The sequence below is a fragment of the Cotesia typhae genome, unplaced genomic scaffold, assembly GCF_013202065.1.
Source record: "Cotesia typhae breed Kobodo isofemale line unplaced genomic scaffold, CoteBio_Ctyphae scaffold_152, whole genome shotgun sequence".
In the NCBI taxonomy this organism is placed as follows: Eukaryota; Metazoa; Arthropoda; class Insecta; order Hymenoptera; family Braconidae; genus Cotesia; species Cotesia typhae.
The window spans coordinates 2759930-2785495 of NW_027423776.1; the positions used below are offsets into that span (position 1 = coordinate 2759930).

At 27.7% G+C, this 25566-nt stretch overlaps 2 protein-coding genes across 6 annotated transcripts in view; one reads left to right on the forward strand and one right to left on the reverse strand.

Annotated features, from left to right (window-relative positions):
- LOC141535776 (potassium voltage-gated channel subfamily KQT member 1-like) overlaps window positions 1-14484 on the forward strand; it is a 71813-nt gene extending 57329 nt beyond the window's left edge. For 4 of the 5 annotated variants that reach the window (XM_074255883.1, XM_074255882.1, XM_074255881.1 and 1 more), the window contains 5 exons: window positions 1320-1447; window positions 9295-9391; window positions 10739-11040; window positions 11159-11343; window positions 13539-14484. In XM_074255883.1, coding sequence (XP_074111984.1) covers window positions 1320-1447; window positions 9295-9391; window positions 10739-11040; window positions 11159-11343; window positions 13539-13699 — 873 coding nt within the window. In that variant the 3' untranslated portion in view covers window positions 13700-14484. The remainder of the gene's footprint in view (window positions 1-1319; window positions 1448-9294; window positions 9392-10738; window positions 11041-11158; window positions 11344-13538) is intronic. The other variant, XM_074255880.1, reaches the window with a different exon arrangement.
- Window positions 14485-14612: 128 nt separating this feature from the next.
- LOC141535987 (pickpocket protein 11) lies at window positions 14613-20554 on the reverse strand. The gene is made up of 4 exons (XM_074256182.1): window positions 20421-20554; window positions 17521-17713; window positions 17294-17442; window positions 14613-15911 (listed from the first exon to the last, which is right to left on the reverse strand). The coding sequence occupies exons 1-4, from the start codon at window positions 20552-20554 to the stop codon at window positions 15227-15229; spliced, it is 1161 nt and encodes a 386-aa protein (XP_074112283.1). The 3' UTR covers window positions 14613-15226.
- Between the last annotated feature and the right edge of the window lie 5012 nt (window positions 20555-25566).

Genomic DNA, 25566 nt, shown 5'->3' on the forward strand with positions numbered 1-25566 from the left:
CGGTAGATATTACTTTCCTAATTTTTCAAATCCTTGGTCATAGTATAATACAAATAACGTAACATACCAAAATTGTATCGTTTTAATTTTACTAATATATTGGAGAACACATACATACAAACTTTAATCTCTTAATTATTTGTAACGAATAAAAAATATAATTTATTTTTATTATTTAGAAAGTTTCAATCGAATAAAACATTTGAATTATTAAAAAAAAAAAAAATGGCAATTAAAATTAGTAGCTTAGGTCCATATTTGTATATTTTAATGTATATAATTTATTTTTCTAAATTTCAATCTCTTTTCAACACTCGAAATATTTTTATGATTCTACACTTGTTTATATTTTAAAATTTTATCCATGTGTTTTTGCTATTGATACTTTTTATTATTCACAATATTCACTAATATTTGATATAAAAGAAACTCTATTCTCTTTTGATAGTAGGTAGTATATCTTGTTTGTTTTCATAAAAAAAAAAATAATCTACGTATTGTAAAGCACATATTTTTTATTACGTACACTTCTACATTACGATAAGATTTTCTTTCATTATATTTGCACTGTTACTTGTGTTTTTAAATCACATAGATTCAATAAATTTAGATACATCATAAATAAAAATCTAAAGAATATTTATTTAAATGATTCCATGTTTATTCAGCATGGTAGTAATTATATTCGTATTCTGTAAATATTGTTTTATTCTCTATAGAGAGTATACTCTACATTTTTTTGAATTAAATTGGTATACAAAACAATTTATTCTTTTCAAAATAGTACTATATTCATAAAATTGTTTTTTTTTTCACATCAAAAACATATTTTTCAAGCAATAAAATTATAATTATCATTATTATTAAATTATATACTTTTTTTTTATGGTAATCATATCGAACCACTTGATATTATATTTTACGAATATCACATCGCGCATCAAAAAATATCATTAATTTTTAGATGAAAATAAAATTTATTTCAAGATAAAAATAAATATTATAAAAACGATCTGTATTGTCTAATGGTATGTCATTGTGCGGGTGTAAAGTTTTTTGGCTTGCCTAGCTTCGGGGTTTGTAAATTTCTTTTGAATTTAAACTTTAAACCAGTAAAATGAATAAACAAAAAAATTCATTTTATGTTACTTATACTTGCATAAAATCAGTTATATACTTTCGAATTGTACATAGAAATAGTTAAAGTTAAAACAGTAAAGAAGAATTACTTTTAAAAATTAAAAAAAAAAAAAAAAAAAAAAAGAGAATTACACACTCAATATATATATTCCACATGGCAACGTGTGTTATTACCACAGCTGAAATACTTCGTGGCCCGCAAGAAGTTCAGAGAAGCTCTAAAACCTTACGACGTCAAGGACGTGATTGAACAGTACAGCTCTGGACACGCGGATCTTCTGAATCGCGTGCGAAACCTTCAATTCAGGTACTTTTAAATCCGAGAGAGTACCTCTTTAGTAAATTCATAAAAGTAAGAATATATTCACAAATAGTTTCTCATGTTGCACTGTGAAAAATCGTTACATTTAAAAATAAAATTTCTTCAAAACAAACTACTTTTCTGTTAAATTAACTACATTATATTTATAACGGTTATAAATTTTAATGCACATAAAATTAGATTGTCCGTTGTACAACTAATAGCTTTTTATTAAAAAGATTAAAATATTTTCACTGTTGATAAAAGTTTTTGAAAAGTCGTCAATTCAATAGTAATTTGTAAAATAATTTAATCTCAAAATGTTACATGGTTAATAGACAGAAGTAATCAATAAGTAAAAAATATTAAGAACTGTTATTAAAATCATCTGAAGTAAACACCTAAAATTAGTCTGAAGTTTTTTTATAACACCACATATCCACTATTTTAAAACTGACTGAAATTGCATGTCTTGAAACTTTGAGCGTTGATGTGTTTTCCTGAGTTGAAGAGTAGTACAATTAGTTTAAATTGCTTAATTTGCTAGCCAACTGGTAAAAATGTCACAAGCCATTATCAAAGTATAAGATTTCGCATAAAAGAAAAAATAATTAAAAATTAATTTTTATATCTTAGAGTAATTGATAAGAGCACGAATTGAAATATCTAACCTGGATTAATTCTCAGAGAATTCAAGTAAACTCCTATCCAGTTAAACTAACTTCTAAAAGCTTATCGACGTTCTAATTAGCAAATGGTCCAACAGTACATTTTTAGGACGTGATTCTTTGAAATTTTCAGATAAAGATAGTCCGAATGCATACACTGATAAAAAAATTAACTTGAATCAAGAGAGAAATTCTTAAACCAAGAAAATAGACGGAGAGAAAAGAATATAATTTATTACTATGTTAGGATAGTAATCATTACTATGTTAACTAGTAACGCAAATTTTTGTGAGAATACTGTGTAAATTTGCTGATAAAAATCTTAGAAATTGTGATAAAAATATAAACAGCTATTCTTTCGTTCCGGAATTAAATTCTGAACATAATGATTTTGTTTTTTCATTTTTTTGGTCAAAATTTCAATTTGTTATTAACAAAAAACACAAATACAATAATAAATTTCAGTTCTTCGTAAATAACTCAATAACTATATGTGATATCGAAAATCGGAAAAAAGATCCTGAAAGAGACAGAAATTTCTAAAAAAAAGTTTTGACTTTCGAAACTCTAGCTTCAACAACAATAATTTTTATTTTATGTTGAAAATAGGGATCCGTGCGACTTTTGTCACACGGCCGCGCCGATGCTAAAATACGACTACAGTTGCGCAGAACCCTTTCTTTATCATTAAATAAAAATTATTGTTTTTGAAGCTAGAGTTCCGGGAATCCAGACTTTTTTTTAGAAATTTCCTCTTCTTTAAGGATTGTTTTTCCGATTTTTAATATCACCTCTAGTTATTGAGTCATTTACGAAAAACGGAAATTTTTTATTTTGTTAATGTTTTTTGTTAATAACAAATTGAAGTTTTTATCAAAAAAATAAAAAAAACAAAATCATTATATGTTCATCAGAATTTAATTCTGCAACGAATGAGTGGTTGTTCATATTTCTATCACAATTTCTAAGATTTTTATCAGCAAATTTACACAGGATTCTCCCAAAAATTTCCATTACTATGTAACATGGTAATGGTTACCATTCTATATAAAAATAAGATCAATTCTATTCTCTCCGGGTAGTTTTAAAGTTTTATTCTCTTGAATCAAGACGAAAAATTATTGAATCAAGTAAAATTTACTTAAACCAAGAAAAATTTTGTAAGTAAAGACTTTTTTTGCTTAAATCAAGAAAATGAAGTTCTTCAAGATTATTTACTTGATTTAAGTTAGTTTTTTTGTGTGTTATTTCAATAACCTATATAAAAATATTACACATATAATTCACATTGAATCGACCAATTTGCTACTTACAACATCGAAATTCAACCTATAATGATGCTTAAAGAGCATAAGTCAACCTAATCATGATTCAATGATTCTCAAATAATATTTATTAAGTCTTGTTACTTCGGAGTGATGAATTCACAACTTTATACTACAGTTCCCAATTTAACAACTACTGAAAGTCTCGTTCTAGGTGGCGGGAACCGTGCCAATCGGTATTTACATGTGGGAAAAAATAAAAAAAAATTAAAAAAACACGGCTTATATGGCAATTAGAATTTTTAAAAGAAATTTCAGAATAAAGAATGGCTCGAACTACTTAATAACCAATTGAATAAATCACTCTTAACATTTTTACTACGAAACTATACCTGTGTTGACAGCTCGGTAGGGTGTACTGGAATATCTGCTGGTACTTGACTCGTGCCGAAAATAATGAGCACTGAGATAACGCAGGGATACAATGAGGGTTGACGCCGGATTAAATTATTAAAATGATTCGTTAACTTCAACCATTCGTGTTTATATTTTAATTTATTGAACAAATTGAAATAACGATAATCAAACAATAATTCGAACAATGATAGACATATACTTGTAACTGAATGAATTATGACTGAAATTTCTACACTAAAAAAAAATATTCTTGACTAGAATGTAAAATTTCTTGGCTCAAGAAAATATTAAGGAAGATTGAAAATTTCTTAAATGAAGCCAAAGTTTTTTGAGCAAAAAAAAATTTCTTCTTGTTCCAAGATAACTTTCGTTTTCCTTAAAATTTTCTTGGCGCAAGAAAATTGTTTTTTGTGTATATCCTCTTGATCGCAATGAAAATAATTCGACACAGCACAATTAATTTAGAAAAATTCAAATATTTCATTTTGTTTAATATAAATAAAAATAACTTTAGAAATGATAAATGGAGAAATTATTGTAGAGATACGTAATGTAACGAGTATTATAGTATTTTTATTAGTTAAGCCAGAAGAGCTCGCCGGATTCCAGCATTCGGTCGGGTTATATGGATAAAGTAATTCATTAAAGTTAATGAAAATATAATTTGAGATCGAGCAGCAATCTTTATTGATATGAACTTATTTTACATATACAATCTTTCTATTATTTTCTGCTTTTTATCGGCTAACGGCTCCGACTCGACTCACGTTTCCTTGCACGCGGAAAAAAGAAAACTCGAAGAATTACAGTATAAAATGTAAAATCGATCCCGTCGTAGTCAAAACTAGAAAAATTACAGTTTAAAATAACATTTTCCTAAATTCAATTTTTTAATTTAATATTCAGAGCTTTCAATGTAAATATTGCATTCTACAATGTAATTCTTATAAAATCTGAGTAACATTTGAAACTGTAATTTTTCCAGTTTTCATCACGAAACACCACGTTGCATTATATACTGTAATTTTTCGAGTTTTCTTCTTTCCGTGCAAAGGTCTACGGGGAGCGCGGCGCTCTTGGTCCCGTTCAGCAGTGCTCAATCGTATTACAGTTTTTCTTACATACGAGAACACGGCCGCGGATACCTCCAAGCGACTCGAGTTATCTCTACTGTTAACACCAGTGCAACTGACCAAGAGTCAGCGAATCCCTTGGTCCCTAACGCTTATACTATATGTAGCTTCTCCTTTCCTTGATGCTTCGCCTTCTCACACGACGGCTTAGTATAATTTAACAAATTATTATTTAACAAATTACTAATTTAGTATAATTTAATAAACATATGTATATTTTTTTACTTCTTAAAATATTTTCATTTTACTTTTTGACGATAATAATAATAATTATTATTATTCGAATTATAATTATATTTATATTTTAAACGAGTGGTTACAGTACGTACACGTAAAAAATTTTCGGAGTGAACATGGAGCGGATGATTTTTAACTGATTTACACCTTCCGGAAGTTAAATTCACTCCGAGACGAATTTAAATTATATTATTAATCGATTTCACTCCGCGGAGTAAATTTTTTATTTCTTTTTTTGAATAAAAATAAAAAAATAGTTACACTTGTTACGGTATTGACTATGAGAGCTTATAATATTTTTTGGGTCGGAAAAGGTTTTAAAAGAACTTGTTAAGTTATAACCCTTCTGAGAGTCTTCTCATCCAAGGCGTACTGCCGCCGTTTTCGTGTGAGGCCTTGGAAATATATGTGATTGATTAGTAGTAGTAGTAATAAGTTAAAGAGACATAGATAGCATAAGTGTCCAGGCTCAGCGCAATATTGGAGTAAGAATGAGGTATCTTAGGTGTGGCGTAACAAATTATTGAACAATAGAATATTTTTGGAAAAATTATAAGATTTCTAACAAGAAAAATAATATAGTAATTTTTGGATAATTTGCGAATAGAATATTTTAATAATCAGTGTACCTACTCAAGTCGAAGACATTAAATTAAACTTTTTGTGATTTATTTATTGGGATGTTAATTAACTGAACTTAACTTACAGTTGTTATTTATATAATTCAATGTCATCTCGGTCTTTCACTTTGAGATTACGAATTTTGAATCTGAGACTGAAGTTACCAGCGAAAAGGTATTTATTACACAAAGGTAAATTGAGAAGAAGAAATGTAAAAGGTGATCACTTGAGTTTGCAATTAAAAATGGCTACTCGATGGATAATTGATCTTCACCGTATATAAAAGCCAGAAATCAAGAGAGACATCGGTACTCAAATTAATTTATCCACGTTCGTGCTGTCAGTACTTATTTAGCACAATTCGCGGTAACATCTTTTGGTATTTAAATAAGTCATACATTAATACTCAATTCAAATTGTTCGCGATAGCTTCTATAAATTACCTACGGTAATACCGTTCTCAAGAAGAAAAGGCCAAAACTTTTAGAATCGTAATTACCCTTGAAAATCGCATTTTTTTAATTAATCATAATGCGACGATTTTTACGACAGAGTTTAGACAACGATACCCACCCTAATCATTTTTAGTCGATTATTATAAAAGGTCAATTATTTTATTCACGTATCACGGTTATTCTTTCATATAAAAACTCCCGAAATTATTAATATGAATAATTAATCGAATATTTACGTCTATGTTGAGATTCATCATAAAATCGAAAAAATATTTATTATTGTAAACGAATAATTATCAAAATCTTTTGTGTAAGAAGGAATCATTAAAATCCAGAATCTTGTTAGGCTTCGAGTTTGTTGTAAATTAATCCAAATCTAGATCACTCAAGTGTTCTAGGAATTTTTTACAGCATTACCTAAGGAAGATAAGACGCAGTTATACTTGACAACAGTCACGTGGGTTGATTTTGAGCAATTTTTTCTAGATTGATAATTGTTATAAAGCCCCTTTTAACTTTCTATAGAGACTGTTGAACATTTAAAAATTATTAATTTATATAAATGTTTGATATTTATTTAAATCGACGATAATTTTCAATACACAAATAAGTAAGCGTTTGAAAAATGATTAACATTGAAAGCGTGCAATTCAATTTTAAAATATTTTCATATATATATATATATATATATATATATATATATATATATATATATATATATATATATATATATATATATATATATATATATATCAATTCAATTTTTCACTAAAATATGAAATGTCTGTAGCAGTCAATATAATAATAAATTATCTTACATTCAGCTACGTTACTGCAATAAAATGACCAAACATAATCATAAAACACTTTCAAATCATTGAATTTAATATTCTATCAGAATGAGTCTTATACTTTTATATGTTGATGTAATATTTTTTCTTAATGCAACGTGATGAAAACATCAGTCTACAAATTTTTATGTATGAATCCCTTTATGCCAACCTTCCTAACTGAAAATTTCAACTCTCTACAAATTACTTGCAGCTATTGTTTAATTAAATTATTTATTTTTTTAATATTTTTTTTTTCGAGTGATGAATAAAATATTATGTGATAAGCGTGTAAAGTATAAGCAAATTTAGTAATTATTTACAAGTGGGGTCAACCCCATTTTGGGCTAGAATCAGGCGAAAAATTAACATTTTCAAATTTTTTTTTATTCTGCGTGTTCTTATGGCGAATTTATTATAAAAATGTCGTGAAAGAAAAAAATAAAAATTTCGATAGCTTTTTTGGCTTTAAAAGTTGGAAAAAATTTTGGCTCATGTTTTTGGATAAAATTTCTATTTTATCTTTTTTTCATGTTCTTGATATATTTTTTTTGAAAAGTACATAGAAAAACCAACAATAAAAAAAAAATTGATTACTTTGATCGATAAAAAAAAATTTTAACATGGGCAAGCATGGGTTGACCCCACTTGTAAATAATTACCACAAATTTTGATGTAAGCATGGCTACAGCATTAATCTCGCTGTTAGAAAAAATTGTTAATTGTGAATAAATACCTATGTTTTTATTTAGGAATTACATGCTGGATATTGCTTCGATATTATCACCGCCACTATGTTTATTTCCATTATTAGAAAAAGTTTAACATTATGTTTATATTTTCTACATCTTAGTAACAATTTCCTTTATAATGTTGAAGAAGTCTTCACGAATGAACTTACATTTTTATTCTATCAATAGGCGTTGATTCATTGAAACAATATTTTTAAATAGAACATTTGTTTTTGTTACTAGATATTTTTGTAATTGATTACAATGTATTGAAAAACAATTTTCTATTCATATATCAACATCTAAAAGATTGACATCAAACAGATGAGATTTTCTTTTGCTTTGTCCCGGTGGAATGTCTCAATAATACACTGAAAAGAAAAACTAATAATACTTGATTCGATAAAATTAATTTGTTAAAAATTTACTCAAAAAAATGCAGTTATGGAATCAGTTAATTATATTTCTTGAATGTAAAACAGAGTATGGCCCATTTTATATCTTTATCCTTCGATGAAGAAATTTATTGAGCTCGTGTTCAACCACACAAAAATTTTACGTTATTGCGTCAAAAAATTTTGTGTTAAATATTTAACACTTCCGTGTGTAAATTTAACATTTATTGTGTTATATTAATACAAAAAAGTGTTAAATATGTAACATAAAAATTTTTAACACACAATTTTTTGACGCATTGACGTAAAATTTTTTACTTTGCAAAATCAAGTTCTTAAAAAAAAAAAAAAAAAAAAAAAAAAACTATTTTCAATTGAAGAATTTGAATTATTATCTCAAATTATTAAAGCCAGATATTTAGTTTTTTTAGAATAACATTTTCTGAACCAAATTAATTTTTCTATCAAAGTTTCAACAATTAAATTAAGAAATCTTAATTAAAAAAAATTTTTTTCGATCGTAAAGCACTCTGGTGCTTCGCATTATGAATCGTGCAAAACGGTGGGATCAATTCCTAAAACTATCTGTTTTAATTGTGATTGTTTTGTGAATTGTTAAATAAGTATAAACTTGACACTCCCAAAAAAACAAAAGGACCCATAAAACAATAACGACATCAGCAGCTCACAACCACTGTCACCAATTTCAACATTCGATTTTGTGTTCAATAAAATACAACTTTTACTTTTTTTTTCTGTATGTTTCTTCTATTCTTTCGTGAATGAAATAATCTACTTAGTTAAATTTTTATTTGTGTCAGTTGCAAGCTTATTCGAGAAGAAACACATACTACGTTCACAATCACAACTACTGTCTACTCACTGTAGCTTTTTTTCCAAGTTCAATAGACTAATAAAATATGACGTACTATTGTCTGTTTATACATTATTAGATTATTACTTTGCACGCAAAATACGATTAATATGCTTATGTATTTGATTAAAAATAATGTTAAAGTATTATGCTTGCATAATTAATACAGTTTATTATTAAACATAGGTCGATAAAAACTGATACATTGTTGTACTTTTTTTTCTTAGATTAGATCAAATTCTTGGACGACAGGGCTCGAAAGCAAGAGATGTATATGTATCCAAAATCAGCCTTGCATCCAGAGTTGTAAAAGTTGAAAGACAGGTAGTTGTTTTTCTATAATTCTATAACAGCATTCAATTCTTTTATATATACACTAGTCACAAAAAGATTTTTTGTTCCCGCTGTTACTGAGTGTGAATATGCAACTTTACCAATGCACAAATCTTCAACTTTCTGCCTCGAAATAGGTACAAAATATGCGTACTTTCGACCAAGGTATAAAGAAAATAGTATATTACACATTGAAGGAAGTAAAATAAGAAATGTCTTAGATCACATGCAAATCTGAGGCTTTCTTATTTACTTCCCGAGGAGTGTATGCTTATTTTTTGCTCGACGAAGGCAGAAAGTGGCAACGTCGTTTAGCGCAGCGGGCTGAAAGTTGACACTTTCTGCCCGTCAAGCAAAAAAATTTTTTTAACAAAAGCTATTCACGGTATATTATAGAGAATATCGTGTAATTTTCAAAACCGTCCTTTGATTTCCTATACATTTCCTATATATTTCCAGAGTTATTGATTGTCAAAGTGAAATAGTATATTACACCCCTTGGGAAGGAAAATAAGAAAAGCCTCAGATCACATGTAATTGTTGGCCGAGGCGAAGCCGAGGTCGACAAACATGTGATCTGAGGTTTTCTTTTTTACTTTCCAAGGGCTGTATACTATTTTTTTGTCCGACGAAGGCGGAAAGCGGCAACTTTGTTTAGCGTAGCGGGACGAAAGTTGCCACTTTCCGCCCGGAGGGCAAAAAAAGTACTTTTTTGCTTTGACTGATGATCACTCCGTGGCAAATCATCGTACAGGCTTTTTAATTACGTCAAATTGAAGGGCATCAAATTTTATAAAAAAGCTTTTCAGCAAAACAATGAAAAAAATTTTTTTGAAGCCCGAAGACCTTTTTTAAGACAAGAAAAAATTTGGAAAATTTTTTTTTTTGTAGTTTTCTTAGGATTTTTCCGGACCCGAACATGATAAAAAAAAAATTTCAGGGTTATATCTGAAAACTAGATACTTGGAGCTAAAATTTGCTTTTGTTTTTTTTTTGCTGTACGATCAATTTCCTCGGAGTTACAGCTCGTTAAAAGTCACCCAAAAATTTCGAATTTTTTTTATATCCCTCAATTTTTGTGACTAGTGTATTTTATTAAAAGTATATTAATACAGAGATTCATAATCTCAATTTTTTGATTAAAAAAAATCCCAGATCGTTATACTTTGTAACACGCTAGGCTTCCCTAATTAAACTATGTAAAGCATTGCACTGAATTACAATTCAACAGCTTATAATCTATTTATTTATAAACTAACATAATAAGAAATTTTGATCTGTTTAAATACAAACAAAATTATTTAAAATGAAACATATAATGCTGATACAAAACTCCAGGTTGATGACATCGAAACAAAATTGGACCAACTAATAGAATTATACGTGGAGGATCGTAAACGTTTTTTATCACTTCCATTACCAAAAATGGAAACTCGTCATGTGCCTAATTCGTCATCGGCTATTACTGAAGAACCAAATGTCACAACAGTTCTTAAGCCGATTTTGGTTGACAAACAATTGTCGGAACCAAGTTCTCCTACATCTAAAACGATACGATATACAAAACAACAAAAACCTCGTCAAATATATCGAGGTTATTCAGATCTTGGAAGCAGAGTCAAGAAACGAGTTACCCTTAGGTTTTTCTTTTTTACTAGCCACTTTTTTGTTTTTTTTTTCTAACGTCTTTAACTGTTTGATGTCTAATGCTTATATATTTTTACTATCATTGTAAATTGCAACATTTTAATAACACAGCTCAATTACGCCGAACTTGGTACATTTGGATGAAGCTTCGACAGCAAGATCATCAAGTGTATACTCGACGACATCATTACCACCTTCAAGAGAGGATGGAGTAATTATTATTGTGCCTACACTTCCAGATAGAACTGAATCATTGTCTTCAACACACCAAAAGTCATCGTTAAACGGTGATTTTGGTAAATTTTTATACTCTTTTTACATTGTAACTATTAATATAACGTTAACGTAGAAGCACCAATTATTGACACTACAAGAGACATGACTACTAGGATTTCAATTTTTTTAACCACAAGACATATCACTCACTCTGCTCGCCCTCATCCCTTCAAAAATCTTACCATTATTCAGTCGAATAATCAATAACCGAATGAAAGGTTACAAAAGTTACGTAAAACGACTAAACTTCCGCAATAAACTTTTTAAAAAAAAAATTTTATTAAAGTGGTTTCTATATTTACAAGAATTGATTCCATAATTTATAGGAACCGTGAATTGTGAACTATAAATAAATGAAAGTTTGCTTTATTAAACCATGACTTGTTAAATTGCACTGTACTTTCTTAACTATTGACATTTGTAAAGATAAGCTAATCTTAATGTTACACTCATCAAGAGCTTTCATTCGAGTATCCATATGCATTTTGATATATTTTTCATATATACATATATATAATATATATAAATATATAAAAAATTGATGTGGGTACTTAAATGAAAGGTCTTGATGAGTGTAACATCGGGATGAGCTTATATCTTTAAGAATGTCAATGGTTCACAAGATACAAGGTCATTTCTTAATTATGTATCTAGAGATAGAGCATTTTCGAATGCAGACTAAATACTTGTCATAATAAATTGACTATCGGTGAGAATTATATAAAACCTTGAAAAGACACAAATTCAAGTCAAGACCTTTGCAGTGACAGTAAACATTAAAAGTTTTCATACTATTGTAGGAATTATTCCAATACTATCATGGAAACTATTACTGTAGCAGTATAGGAAAAATTTCTATATGATTATGAGAACTATCCCCGTAATGAATGAGAAAAGTGCATATAATTTTCTTTCCGTGTACTTGAAAATTATTGAATTTTCGATCAATTTTTTCATAGAATTCAATAATATTAATTGTTATCCTTGATAGTAAATATAACCATTTTGATAGTAACTGTTATCATCCTGATTGCAACTGTTACTATAAAAAATGGTAACTTATCATAAAAATATAATAACACTAACCATCTTTGCATTGAAAAATGTTTTAGTCATCCTAGATAATTGGAGCTAGAAATTTAGTATGATAGCCCCTATCATTTAATTTTTTCCGTGTGGCTCAGAATATTAAGTTGTCAAATCTAATAATTAATTTAAACTTATGGCGCGAATTACTCGGGTACACTATTTATTGATAGTCTGTAAAACCAACTCATATAATAAATTAAATAGTGTTATACCAATTATTGATACTCATAACGTACATAATTTATTAATTTGCTGTGAAGTAAATGAATCAGGTCTAAAGCAATAAAAACTTACATTCATTACTTATTAGAATTCAAATTTTTTAATATTATTAAAACAAATCTATAAACTGAAAAATAAAACAACAAATCACAGTACTGCCTAAACTTAACTATTAGGTCCAACTTAAATTTTATGTACTAATTATTGACCCTCATTATTATTTAAATTAATAGCTATTGAATTAATTGTAAATACCTAACATTATTCATTTTTAATAATTTATTTATTTATGTATGAGGAAAGACTTAATATAAGCAAATAAAAATAACCCCGATTTTTAAAAATTTTCAATTTTTTTAGCGGGAAGTTAAAAATAGCAATTGGAAATTAACTTTTGAAAAAGATGCTTGTTTAATTAAAATAGATGAGGAATTTGCACTCACAAGCTGTTTTAAAAAAATTAACTAAACTATGTTTTTTTTTATATTTTTATTAGTTAATATTGAATATTTTGCACTATTGTTATATCACTTGACTTCTCTAAATTATAAAGATTGTATTAAAAAAGTATAGAATTGATATTAATGTCGAAGATAATTAAATAAATTAGAAGATAAAATAAGGTACGAATAAAGTATCACGACAAAATACCCGAGAGTGAAAGAATTTCTTTTTTTAAAAAACATGATAGGTTTTTATAGATAATTCCTTTTAGTTTTTGAAATCACCCTTCAATTTTCAGTTCGATAATTAGTTGCTGATATATTGATGTTCGGGTATTTTGTCGGGTATTTTGTTACGCAGTAGTGAATAATTAGATTCCTGTCAATAATTAGTAGTTTTACCCTAATGAAAGCTGGTATGAATAATAATAATAATGATAATAACTTATTTTTGCTTACAGTAACTGTTGAATGCGACCCAGATAGAGGGTCTGAATACAACACTGAAAATGATACAGAAGATACAGGTGAGGAAGCTGCGCTACTAGGTTCTTCTGAATCACCATTGACCAATTCACCAGGTTCGATAAACCCTGGGGGTAATACTGATCCAATGAAATAATAAATTATGAACCAACGAGATTAGTGAATCGTAAAGATTAATCGCCGATAGTAATTTTAATTTAATTGTAATTATGATAGTTAGTTATATACTTTTTTAGATCACTTTGAGCCAAATTTAGAATAGCTTCTCGTCGCAGTGCAATATTATCTTGTAGGATAAGCACAAAATAATATTGCAGTAGAGACTTTCTCTCAGCATGGCAGAGACTTAACCTCCACTTCCGGGACCTGTGATTTTATCATCGCAAAGTCAATTTATCTTTCAAACGTTATTTGCGATATTTAAATAAACATGTTACATTATTTTTCTCGTTAATGCGTAAACTATTTACTGGAAATAATTATACGTGTTGTATAGAATAAGATACGGAATACAAACTATTGGAAATGTTATAGATATGTTACAATTATGACGAAGCACTTGTGAGAATAGTAGTGACATCTACCACAGAGTAACAAAGTAGTTTTTTAAATATTTATATGTATTTTAATAATTTTGTTTATAAAATTTAATTTACTTGTGTAAATTATAAATATTGTGATAGAGCCTGTGAATCTCGAAATTCATTCACAGTGACAATATTCTTAATATGTAAATTTTATTTAACAACAAAACGGCCTCTCATGGATTCTCGCTATAGCTTACTATTAACTCACTATTTTTATTTGTTTTATTTTTTTATTTTATTGTTATCTTTTTTTATTTATATATATCTACAAACAAAACGCAGAAATATTATCAATAATTAATAAGAAATATTTATTATACCTTTCAGACGTCTCTTTTGATATAGTAAAATAGATATATATATAGATATATATATATATATATATATATATATATATATATATATATATATATATTATTTCGATAAAATGACCATTTGAATTTAGTAAAAAATAAAGCGATATATAAGTATGAATTAAAAAAATAATAAATAAAATGAAACCGACCATTTAAAACTTGTAAAATAACTTTTCGATAGAATATAAATAATGTACATGATAATAAAGAATAATTATATACAATATTATGATAAAACACTTTTGACAAGCAATTGCACGTGAAAAGTGCTTATTTATTTATTATTAAGACAAATACTGTATAAGCTTTGATAGACCAAATTAAATAAATTATTAAATTTACATTATATAATTATAAGAGAGAAAATTAACTTAACAATAATGACCAGAATTAAATACCTAAAAAATTTATGAAAAAGTTAATTCAAATCAATACCATTTTGATATATATGTTATATTCGCAGCTAACTTATATACTAATTTTTAAAAAACTCAATATCAGAAATCGTAATAAACTAATGATAATTATTAGACGTAAAATTGATAGAGTTTCACAAAAATGAAAACTTATAAAAAAATATATCGCTTCGTATTTTTTTCTCTATATCTAAATATGGCTTAAAAATATTGTACATTTTCTTAATTGATAATGACAAATGTCGTATAGTCAAAAGAATAAAAGTTATTATTTTTAACAAAAAAAAAAAAAAAAACCGATTTATTATTCAGCATAATCATAATACATCATAGTTGTCGGAAGTTTAACTTGTTTTGGTTTCTCAATAACATTTATTTTTTTAAAGCGCTTATTAATATTGTCGTCATGTACAACAACAGCACCACAATAAAATCGTAAAGAAAAATAGTAAATCAATTCGACAGTTGTTAAAATAGAATATCCTAGAAATAGTCCCATAATACCACCGAACGAGACTACAAGATCCAGCCAACCAAATCGTACTTCTCGTCTGTAGCGAATAAGCGGCCATCTGGCATCGACGACTGTTACATCACTGTTCAGGATGGTCTCAAATATATAGGTGGTATGATTGCAATAGAGATAACAATCAGATGCACATTTTGGTGTGCGCAAGCGTTTTTCATTATCCGATAAGCAGGAATATTGTTCTAAGCTACATTCCTCTAATTTATTTTTGCTGTAAAACCATGGAAGACATCCACATACTTTACGGATTGTTTTTTTCCTACACTCCATCAGGCAATTGTTGTATGATATACCTTCATCATAGAATATACACTGTCTCTGAGAGTGGGTGAGAATACGCATTTCGTCAGAAGCATCGGTTACCGTCAATGACAGCATAAATTTCATATTACGTCTCAAAGTATAACTTATCGGGCTCTCACGTTCGGGTATTTCTTCATCATTTCCAAAAAAATAAAGACTGAAAATTTGGTCAATTAATTTTTGCATTAATAATAAAAAATAATATCTTGTTTAAAGAAAATAATCTTAATCTAAGAAACTTGTTTTCAATACAATCGGTAGCCCTGCTTCAAAAATTCTTTGTTCAATTTCTTGATTCAATTCTTTGATACAATTAAATTCTTCATCTAAGAACAATTTTCTAAAACTAAGAACCAGTCCTTTATTCAAAATTGAAAGAAAATCGTTGATTTTCATAAAAAAAGCTGAAAATTTTTTCGAAATAAATATTTTTACTGTGGTATATATTTTTGAACGTATTCAAGATTTTCTTATGGAATAAAAAACAGCAGATATATCATGCAATTGAGTATAAATTTAAATGCGAAATTTTTTAAACAAATCGGTACTGTCTTGACTCAATGTTACCGAAAAAAGTTCTCAGATAAAGTATATTGCGTTCCCGGTGCCATAATGGCGTAAACCGGCAACAGATCGCAGTGAAAAGTCATAAGGGTGTATAAAAAATTTTTTTTTCGGGAATCGGCGTATTTTTGTCCGAAATGTGAAGAAATGAAAAAAAAAATGTATACGCCCTTATGACTCCCGGGACTCACCTCGGATGCGATAAGGGCGTATAATAAAAATTATATTTTTTTTTCAAGTTCAAAAAAATTTTTAGTTTGAAGAAAAAAAATTTTTTTTGTATTTTTACACATTTCATGAAACAATGCGTCGGTTTCCAAAAAAAAGTTTTTTTATTCGCCCTTATGGCTTCTGGGTCCGACCTCGGATGCCAAGAGCGTATAAAAAAATTTTTTTTCGGAAATCAACGTATTTTTGTATGAAACGTGAAAAAATGTAAAAAAAAAATTTTCTCCAAACTAAAAATTTTTTTTGGATTTAGAAAAAAAATTGGATTTTTATTATACGCCCTTATGACATCAGCAACGCGATATGTGTATCTTGTTTAAAAACAGTATTAAATGTTTTAATAGAGTTCTTTTGAAGAACTTTTTGCTCATCCAAGTTTTGATTCAACAGTTAATTTGATGAGTTAAGAAAACCAGTCATCTTAAAATTTTTGATACTTTTTGTTAATCAAATAGTTTTTTTATCAAGATAGAATATAAGTTTAATTTAAAAACAAATTAGTATAGATATTGTCTTACTTTATAAACTTATTGTAATATTGTAGAGTAAAACGTGATCTCATATTGTCATTTGTAGAACGAGCTATAGATGTCAAACTTTTACAACAAACTCCTGCAGGAGTCAAAATTTTTTTAAAAAACTTTTTACAGTCTCGTCTGATCTCTCTGAAACATTGATACATGATTATGTATTTATTTTAACAACAATTGTACCAATGAAATTCATAAGGATCGTAATTATAATTACCGTTTAAAACAATCTGCTATTAAATTATCGCAAGATGGTGTTATTTGAAGAAATATATCACTTAATGACTGAGATGACTTTGGTGTAGTTATATTGACTATCGGTTTCCAATCCCAGTTATAATATGATTTGTAAGTAATCCCTTCATCCTAATATCATGTACAATCAAAAAAAAAAAGTTTTAAAGATGTGAGTACTGAAATTTTTTTCTGATGTCATCAACTTACCTCAGGCACTCGAGAAAGATCTAAATAATCCGACGTCATACAAAGAATTATACCCGGCAACGTATTTTGTGAATTCTCTTGTCCCACCACTACACCAGTTAAAGTTGGGTTTGTAACAAATTTTTCAAAAATAGTAACGATTATTCCTAAAGCAGCACACAGTGATAAAACTGTACAAAGAAACCAGACAACTCTGTGGATAGAAAGTTAACTATATGATTTATCATAAATTATATATTTAAGGTAGGTGTCTATTCTAGAAAGCGAAAAACAAGCTTATTTTTAAAAGCTTTTTTTTTTTAGCTTCTTTAGTAAATATTTCAATAAAACTTTTTCCCGGACATCATGTTATCCGTATAGAATATATAGAAAGAAAAAATTTCTTGACTGGAGAACAAAATTCTTGGCTCAAGAAAATTTTCGGGTGCCTAAAGAAAGACCAAAGTTGTGTTGGCCGAAGTCAAAATTTTTCTTGAAATCTTATTCTTGGTGGAAGTAATTTTTTCTTAATTCAAATTATCATAAATTTTTCTCTTGAATATTTGATACCCATTTTATATTATTTCAGCGTGCAATTATACATATTAAGTGAAAAAAGTGGTTCAATATTATTTGATTTTCCTATTTGACATTTAACCAATAAAAAAATTAATGAAAATTTACATCAATCGAGATATTTAATTTTTTGGAGCAAGAGAGAAATTTTCTCAAGACAAGAAAATTTACTTCTTTCAAGAACTAAATTTTTTAGAGCAAGAGGCTAAATTTTCTCAAAACAAGAAGATTTTCTTGACTCAAATAAATTTTCTTGGATCAAGATACGTACTTCTTAAAAGAAAAGAATTAATTTGTTGGAATAAATGAAATTTCTTGTGTCAAAAAAAATTTTTTTTTTCACTCAAAAAAATAATTAGGAAGAAAAATATTTTCTTGGCTCAAGTGAACCTTTTTTTATGTGTAGAAAAAAAAGCCATTCGACAGCCGAAATGGAAGTAAATTTTATAATGAATAGAAAAAAAGCTACTAGGATTCTTTAAAAAAAAAAAAAAAAAAAAAAAAAAAAACTAGTGCAACAGCAAATTTCATAATTGGCATAGAAAAATAGGACATAATTTTGAAACTACACATATGATATGGTACTCAAATTAAAGCTTATTTAAATATCTTTTAGATCCAATTTACAGGGATTCAATAAGTTATACCATTCAAAAGCTATTCGAGTAAAAAAAGTAGAGAAATTTGTATTTTTGAAAATTTTGAAATCCTGGCATTTCTAAATTACTTGATCGATTAAGCTCATCGTCGGACTTGACTTCGGTATCTATCTGGAGAATAAGTATGTTGAGTTTGGTAATGATCCGTTGTAAATTGACGACACCATCGTCCTGACAAGTGTCGTTATATCCCATATATAAGTACATTCATACATAAACTTTTGAACCATATGTATTTTCTGAATCAGTTTGATGAACTGAGTCGAAATATGTCAACATTTTTTAAAAGTTACGTCATGAGGACCAATGCAATAATTAGATTTCTATGAAATCTACTAAAAAAAAAATTCTCTTTTTTGACCAATTTTCAAGGGGTGCCAAAATCAAATCTTCAAAAAGAAAGTGTTCCCATCGCGGACAAAGTATCTCCGGATTATAGAAAAAAAATGGAGGCATGGACAGGATTTTGTACATGCAAGCCATTATTTTTCTATTATCGATTTTTGGCATATGTAATAAAGAAGTAAAGAAAAACGTTTTTGAAACCAAGTGTTTTTCTAGACTTCACGAGAGAACCCGAGTTCAAACCTATCATTAAGCCTAGCAATCATTCATTAAATATGCACATAATTTTTTTTATAAATTTGTAATGGCTCTCCCACATAATAATCAATTTTGTTAACTCAATTTTTTATTTTTTTTTTTTATATTATTCTTTATTCGTGAAAATATTTTCCCAGGCCTGATTATTCCCGGTCATTTTTCATGCCTGATCTGGTCTGAAAACTCATGTCTGTTCATGTCTAATTATTTTTTCCTGGGCAATCTAATAACTATGAAATACATATTCAGTAATACTAATATAGATAGTATCTGCCGTTTGCATAATCGGTATTGTATATAATTAGTAAGAAATTGCACATTCAGTAACTACGATTTAAAGATTAATAACATTTTTATCACTTATCCATACAAGTAATATTTTTTTGAGAGAATATTCTATTTTTTGTATGAGAAAATAATCAAAATTCATATGTGTTACTGAAATATTATTAAAAATGTTATATCTACCATATACTAGATATTATTTTAATTTTTTGAAAAATTCTCATAGTCTTTTTAATATCGAATGCATAGTCAATGTTCGTCAATAAGTGTATTATATTTTTATTAGCTTAGCTCTGGATGGAAAAATTGATTAAGGTAAAGTGCCCAATAGTTGAACAGGTTTTAAAGTAAATATATTTGACCTTACTTTAAATATATAAAGATGTAATTATTAGTTTAAATTTTTTCAAACTTTTTTAAGATAGTAGACTATGCAAGGGGTAGTAATTGAACAATCAATTCTGACAAACCGTAGTAGTTGAACACTCTGGGAGCAGAAGTTGAACTAATAAAATATATGGCAATAGGCACAGCAAAAAAAAATCTCTTTGTTCAAGAACTTTTCAGTTTGATTTATGACAACGGAACTCTTCAAAATGGTTTTTTTTTTTAAGAATTTTTCTCTTAAATCAATAAAATTTTTTTTTTTTGGGTGTACCTTAACATTGAATAATTACATTATAAATAGTTACGTCAGTTCGGTTATAAATTCAATTATGAAGTATAAATTTTCATTCAAGAGGTTTATATATTAAAATTCAACTGTGTATTATAAATTATAAATAAGTTTTAACATACCTTTCCCAAGTTGGGCGACTTGGATCAACAAAATATCGAAATCCATGAAGTGTATTTTCGCTTAAATATTCTCTACTGCGTAATTTAAAACTTTTTTTCAACTCATGGAGTGGCGGAAAATAACGACGACTCATAGTTTCAACGTCTTACTAATCTAGACAGAAAAAAAAATTTGCTGTAAGATTATTCCCTCAAATCAAGTACTTGTCTCGATGTATTCAAAACCAACAATAATTTTCACATTAACACACAGGATTATTGCGTGACTTAGTAAATGATCAATATCAGCCTTTACGATACACGATACGCTTCACATCATTATAAATTAATAAATCATACTTGTTATTGCGTGAATATGAGTAGCAGAATTTATTTTATCTGCGATTCGTCAAATTCAAATCTTGTTATTATTAAATTATATAAATAATTAAAAAACATTTTATAAATTAATTAGAGAAAAGCGAATTAACCTTTTTTTAACAAAATGTGGCTTTGATTTAAGTTTTTGTTTTCAACCTTCATTTTCTGTTTTATTTCAAATAAATTCTTCTCAAAATGTACACTCAGTACGATTTTTGTCTATATATATTTTAGATTTTTCACTCATTTGAATCATTAAATATTCTTTCATTTAGATATTTTAAATCGGAACTCTTTTACAGTTTACCGATTTCTAACTTCCCGTTATGAAAATCAATAATTTTCAAATAATCGGAAAGTTATTGTTTTCACCCCGGTTTTCGAAAATCGAATTCTTACCAGATCTCCACGTTTTGAGATTCTAGAAAGTTTTTCTAACTATTCGTACGAGGATGTCTCTTCATATAGGTATAAGCATTATTATAACCCTAGTCGAAAAAATGAACTTATATGAGCTTACATCAATTGTTTTAGCATAGCAGTTAAGTTCATTTAAGTTAATTTTTTCAACTCAGGAAAGTTAGAAAAACTTTCTAGAATCTCAAAACATGGAAATCTGATAGCCCGCACGGAAAAAGTATATATTCGAGAATATATTCCGAAATACATTCCAGAATATCTCCGAGAATATATTTCGGATGTAGCCCGTTTTGCCCAAGGAATACATTTTAAAAACATATATTTGAATATATCCAGTATACATACGATGGATCAGACTATAGATCTGACGATAAACCAGAGAAAATTTTGAGTATAACGGAATACAAGTGAGTGCATATGCCCATATATTCCGGAATATATTCCTTGGGCAAAACGGGCTACATCCAGAATATATACTTTTTCCGTGCGGGAAGAACTCGATTTTTGAAAACCGGGGTAAAAACAATAACTTCCCGAATTAAAAAACATTTTCAATTTTTCTTAACGGGAAGTTAATAGTATATTACGACCCTAGGCCAGGAAATCCAACTTTCTGGCCTAGGGCCATAATATACTATTTTCTGCAATAGCTATTAAACTACTTAATCAATTGATTCAAAAATATAATCAGCTCTTTTCCCTTGTCGCTGACATCTCAGAAGATGTCATTGTCGAAAAATGTGCATTTTTGAAAGAACGTCAAAATTTCTTTTGAGATTGTTTATCGAGTAAAAATAATCTTCTTCTGCTAAATAACTGCATTGAAGCCGCAAATCGCATCTGAATCGATCAATTCTTCAACAGACATCGTTGTGGAAAAATTTGGAAAAAAGTTTTTTCGAAATTTCCTCTTGGAATGTTTTTGATTTAATAAATTACCAATCAGTAATTAGAAAACTGCGTCGAATGCTGCCAAGTTTGTCAAAATCAATTAATTCGTTCATAATATATATAATTAAAAAAAAAAAAAAAAAAAAAAACTTGGTTTTTTAATATAATTTTTCAATTCTTTATCAGATCGGTTTTCTATCTGAGAACTTGAGTAATGCTTTTAGACTTGTGTTAAATCTTTCCAAGGATCATATAATCGCTTTTGAAGGACTGTTCTATTTTGAACCTTGAAAAGCTCAAAGAAGCTTTAAAAGGTATGTTTTTAAGCTAAAAAATCTGGAAAACCTTGTAATTGGTAAAATTTGGAGTGCTTTGCATTTGGAATCAGCGGGAAGTTGCAGGGATAGCCTATACAGTCCATCATTTTACTAATTTCTTTAAGTATGATTATTATACGTAGAAAAAAAAATCCATCGATAACTTTAGCTTAAAATCTTTCTTGAACTATCAATATTTATCTTCAATCAGAAAGAATTTTTTTTCAACCATATGTACACATGCGTGTATTCATGAAGAAAGTTTAAACTGACTCCAGTTGGACTCTAAGAGCCCTTATCAAAATATGCAAGATCTTGGGTCATATGTAATACATATCATTTATTTAAATTTTATAAATTTAACATTATAATATATTATAACATTAAAACATCGCCGTTAAAATAAAAATTTTAAAAATATTTAAAATCAAATTGTGTAATTCAGGAATATGAGAAGAGATAAAAATAAAATAAAATACTATCTTTGTTTGCTCATTGGGAATAGAAGCAAACACTTCCGTTCATTCGACGAATCAAGCTATTCTTGTCACCAGGTGTGAGCCTGTAACGCTATATAAACACACCACACTTTACCATCCATGTCGGCTGGCGTTTTGGCCAAACCTATTATGCCCATCTCGTACGTTCTTCTTTAATTACACATATTTACTTTTTTTTTGTCCTTCCTCATTCTTAACATAAACTTTAAACTTTTTTTTCTTTTTCATTTATTTAATAACTTTTTTTCCGTGACTAATGGCCTACACGCAAAAGACTCGTATCTTCAGAATATTATATGTGCACGACAATTGCATGAAAAAAAAACCAGGACAAGTTGATATGCTGGAGTAAAGTGGACTAGCAATAAAAAAACTTTTTATTTAAAAAATAGTGGTTAGTGTTTTGTTATAATTTATTATACACTTTCAAAGCAAAATAAAAGGAGAATTATAGAATTTATAGAATTATTTTCAACAGATTTATCAAATAAACACATAATTTTCAATCTTTATTTGTAAATTGTCAAATATTTTACTTCACAGATCATCAGAATAAACAGAAAATTATTGCAGATATTCTGAAGAATCAATTAGTGTCTTAAAACAAATCATGCGGATAAACCTATAGGAATGATCTAATTCACCATTTTCTTTTGAAATAAGAAAATGATTCGTTAGTTTTCGTAACAGAGTCGATAACTTCTGAAAGTTTTTATTATTTTTCTATTTAAATTTTAATTTTTTACTCGATTATTAATTCGATATAAAATTTTTAAATTATTTTGAAAAAACGTTTTTTTGAAAATTTTATTTCCAAAAAGAATATTTACATATTCTTTCAGAAATCATCGTACAGCTAGTCAGAATATATGCATATGACCTTAATTTCCTTCTGAATTTTCAAAAATTTTGAATTTTCTCAGCGGAAAAATATCAATTATTCGCACAATATGTTTGTTATGCTTAATAAATAATATTGTTGTTTTCATACCTATATAATGAATGCTTAATAATAAATAATTAAATTTTCAAATTTACAGTCTATGCATTTACAAATTCCATTAAAGCTAACAAAAAGTATATAACTTCCGAAATTACTATTTTAAATTCGAATAATGCAGGCTATAATAACTTCTTTCATGAATTGTGAAAAATGTTATTATTTTTAATTTTAAAACACCTCAAATTGATTTTCGGCGCTTCATTATATAATTTAAATAATAATTGAAATTTTTTAATTTCTCGAAATAAATGTTCTTTTTTTTTTTTTTTTTAATAAATCTTTATTAATAATTAAAATTAATAACTTTTACTACCGCTCAATCCAATCATTATAAACCCTATTTTGTTATTATATTATTATTCCATTAGACCATATTATTATTATAATTATTTTTATGATCATTATTATTTCTTATTATAATATTTTTTAGTGTATTATATACGACTTCTTTATCTTTACTCATTGTAAATGTACACTCGGTAAAAATAAATTTTGAGTCTTGGCTGCTAGAGGACTTGTAGTCCTGCGGCCATTTAAATAAATGCATTACATTACATTTCGAGAATTATTTTTTCAACAATACCAAATTTTTCTCCAATAATTTATATTTATAAGCATTTTTGTAAGAATTATTTAAAATTGACAAAAATTAAACGTTAATATTTAATTAAAAAAAATCAATAAAAGATATCGATTCAATTCTTTTCAACTCGGGTCCTTTAAAGTTATTTATGCTTTGTTTTTCACGCGTTTGTTTCTGTAAATTTTGAATCAAAAAGATAAAAATCAACGATATCTTCTTAAACTCATTAATAATCCTATTTCTCTGATTGGATTGTATATAAAATACATATGTAAGGATATATATACATATATACATAAATTTATATATGCATCATCATGTCCTTTCACCCACGCTTTTAGGTATGTACAACACCGGAGCTTATCCCGAAATCTGGTGACGTGCCAACTAATTTTACATGCTGGCATAATGCATCCATCCTTGTGGGTAGGACAGATGATTAGGCAAAAATAAAAAAAAAAGTAATTGAATACTCTTTCGACATCATCCATCCATATACTGGAATAAACCATCAGCACTTACATTACATTAGTGAATGTTTGTTGGCGATCTGTTTGGCACGATTAATGGTATATAAATAAATATACTATGAATATATCTATATAATGTATATTGTATTGCACTTTCGAAAATTATTTTTAGTTATGTTTGATAACATTTATATATGTACATCACCAAGTGGCTACTACAACTAACTAGTGAGTGACCTTCGATTTCCAGACCAGAGATCATCGGTAATAGTTTTCTTCTATCTATGATTCACTCAAGATTACTTTATTTACCTTAACAAACATATTTTATGTGTAAATCACCAAATGTCCAGTTATTAAGACTTTGCCCTTGAGTTGTTTTCTATTCTAATTTAAAAAAATTATATATTTAATCATGAAAAAGATAAGGGAGAAATCATAAAAAAATGATGTCATACTTGATAAACGAATTTTTGAAGGGTGAGAAGAGAACATAATAATATAACAGTGCTGTGTCTTTCAATGAAAAATGTTGTATCGTGGATGCTGATTGGTAGCTGGGCAATTCGGTTTTAGCGCTCGGAGAGAAGTGATCTCTTATG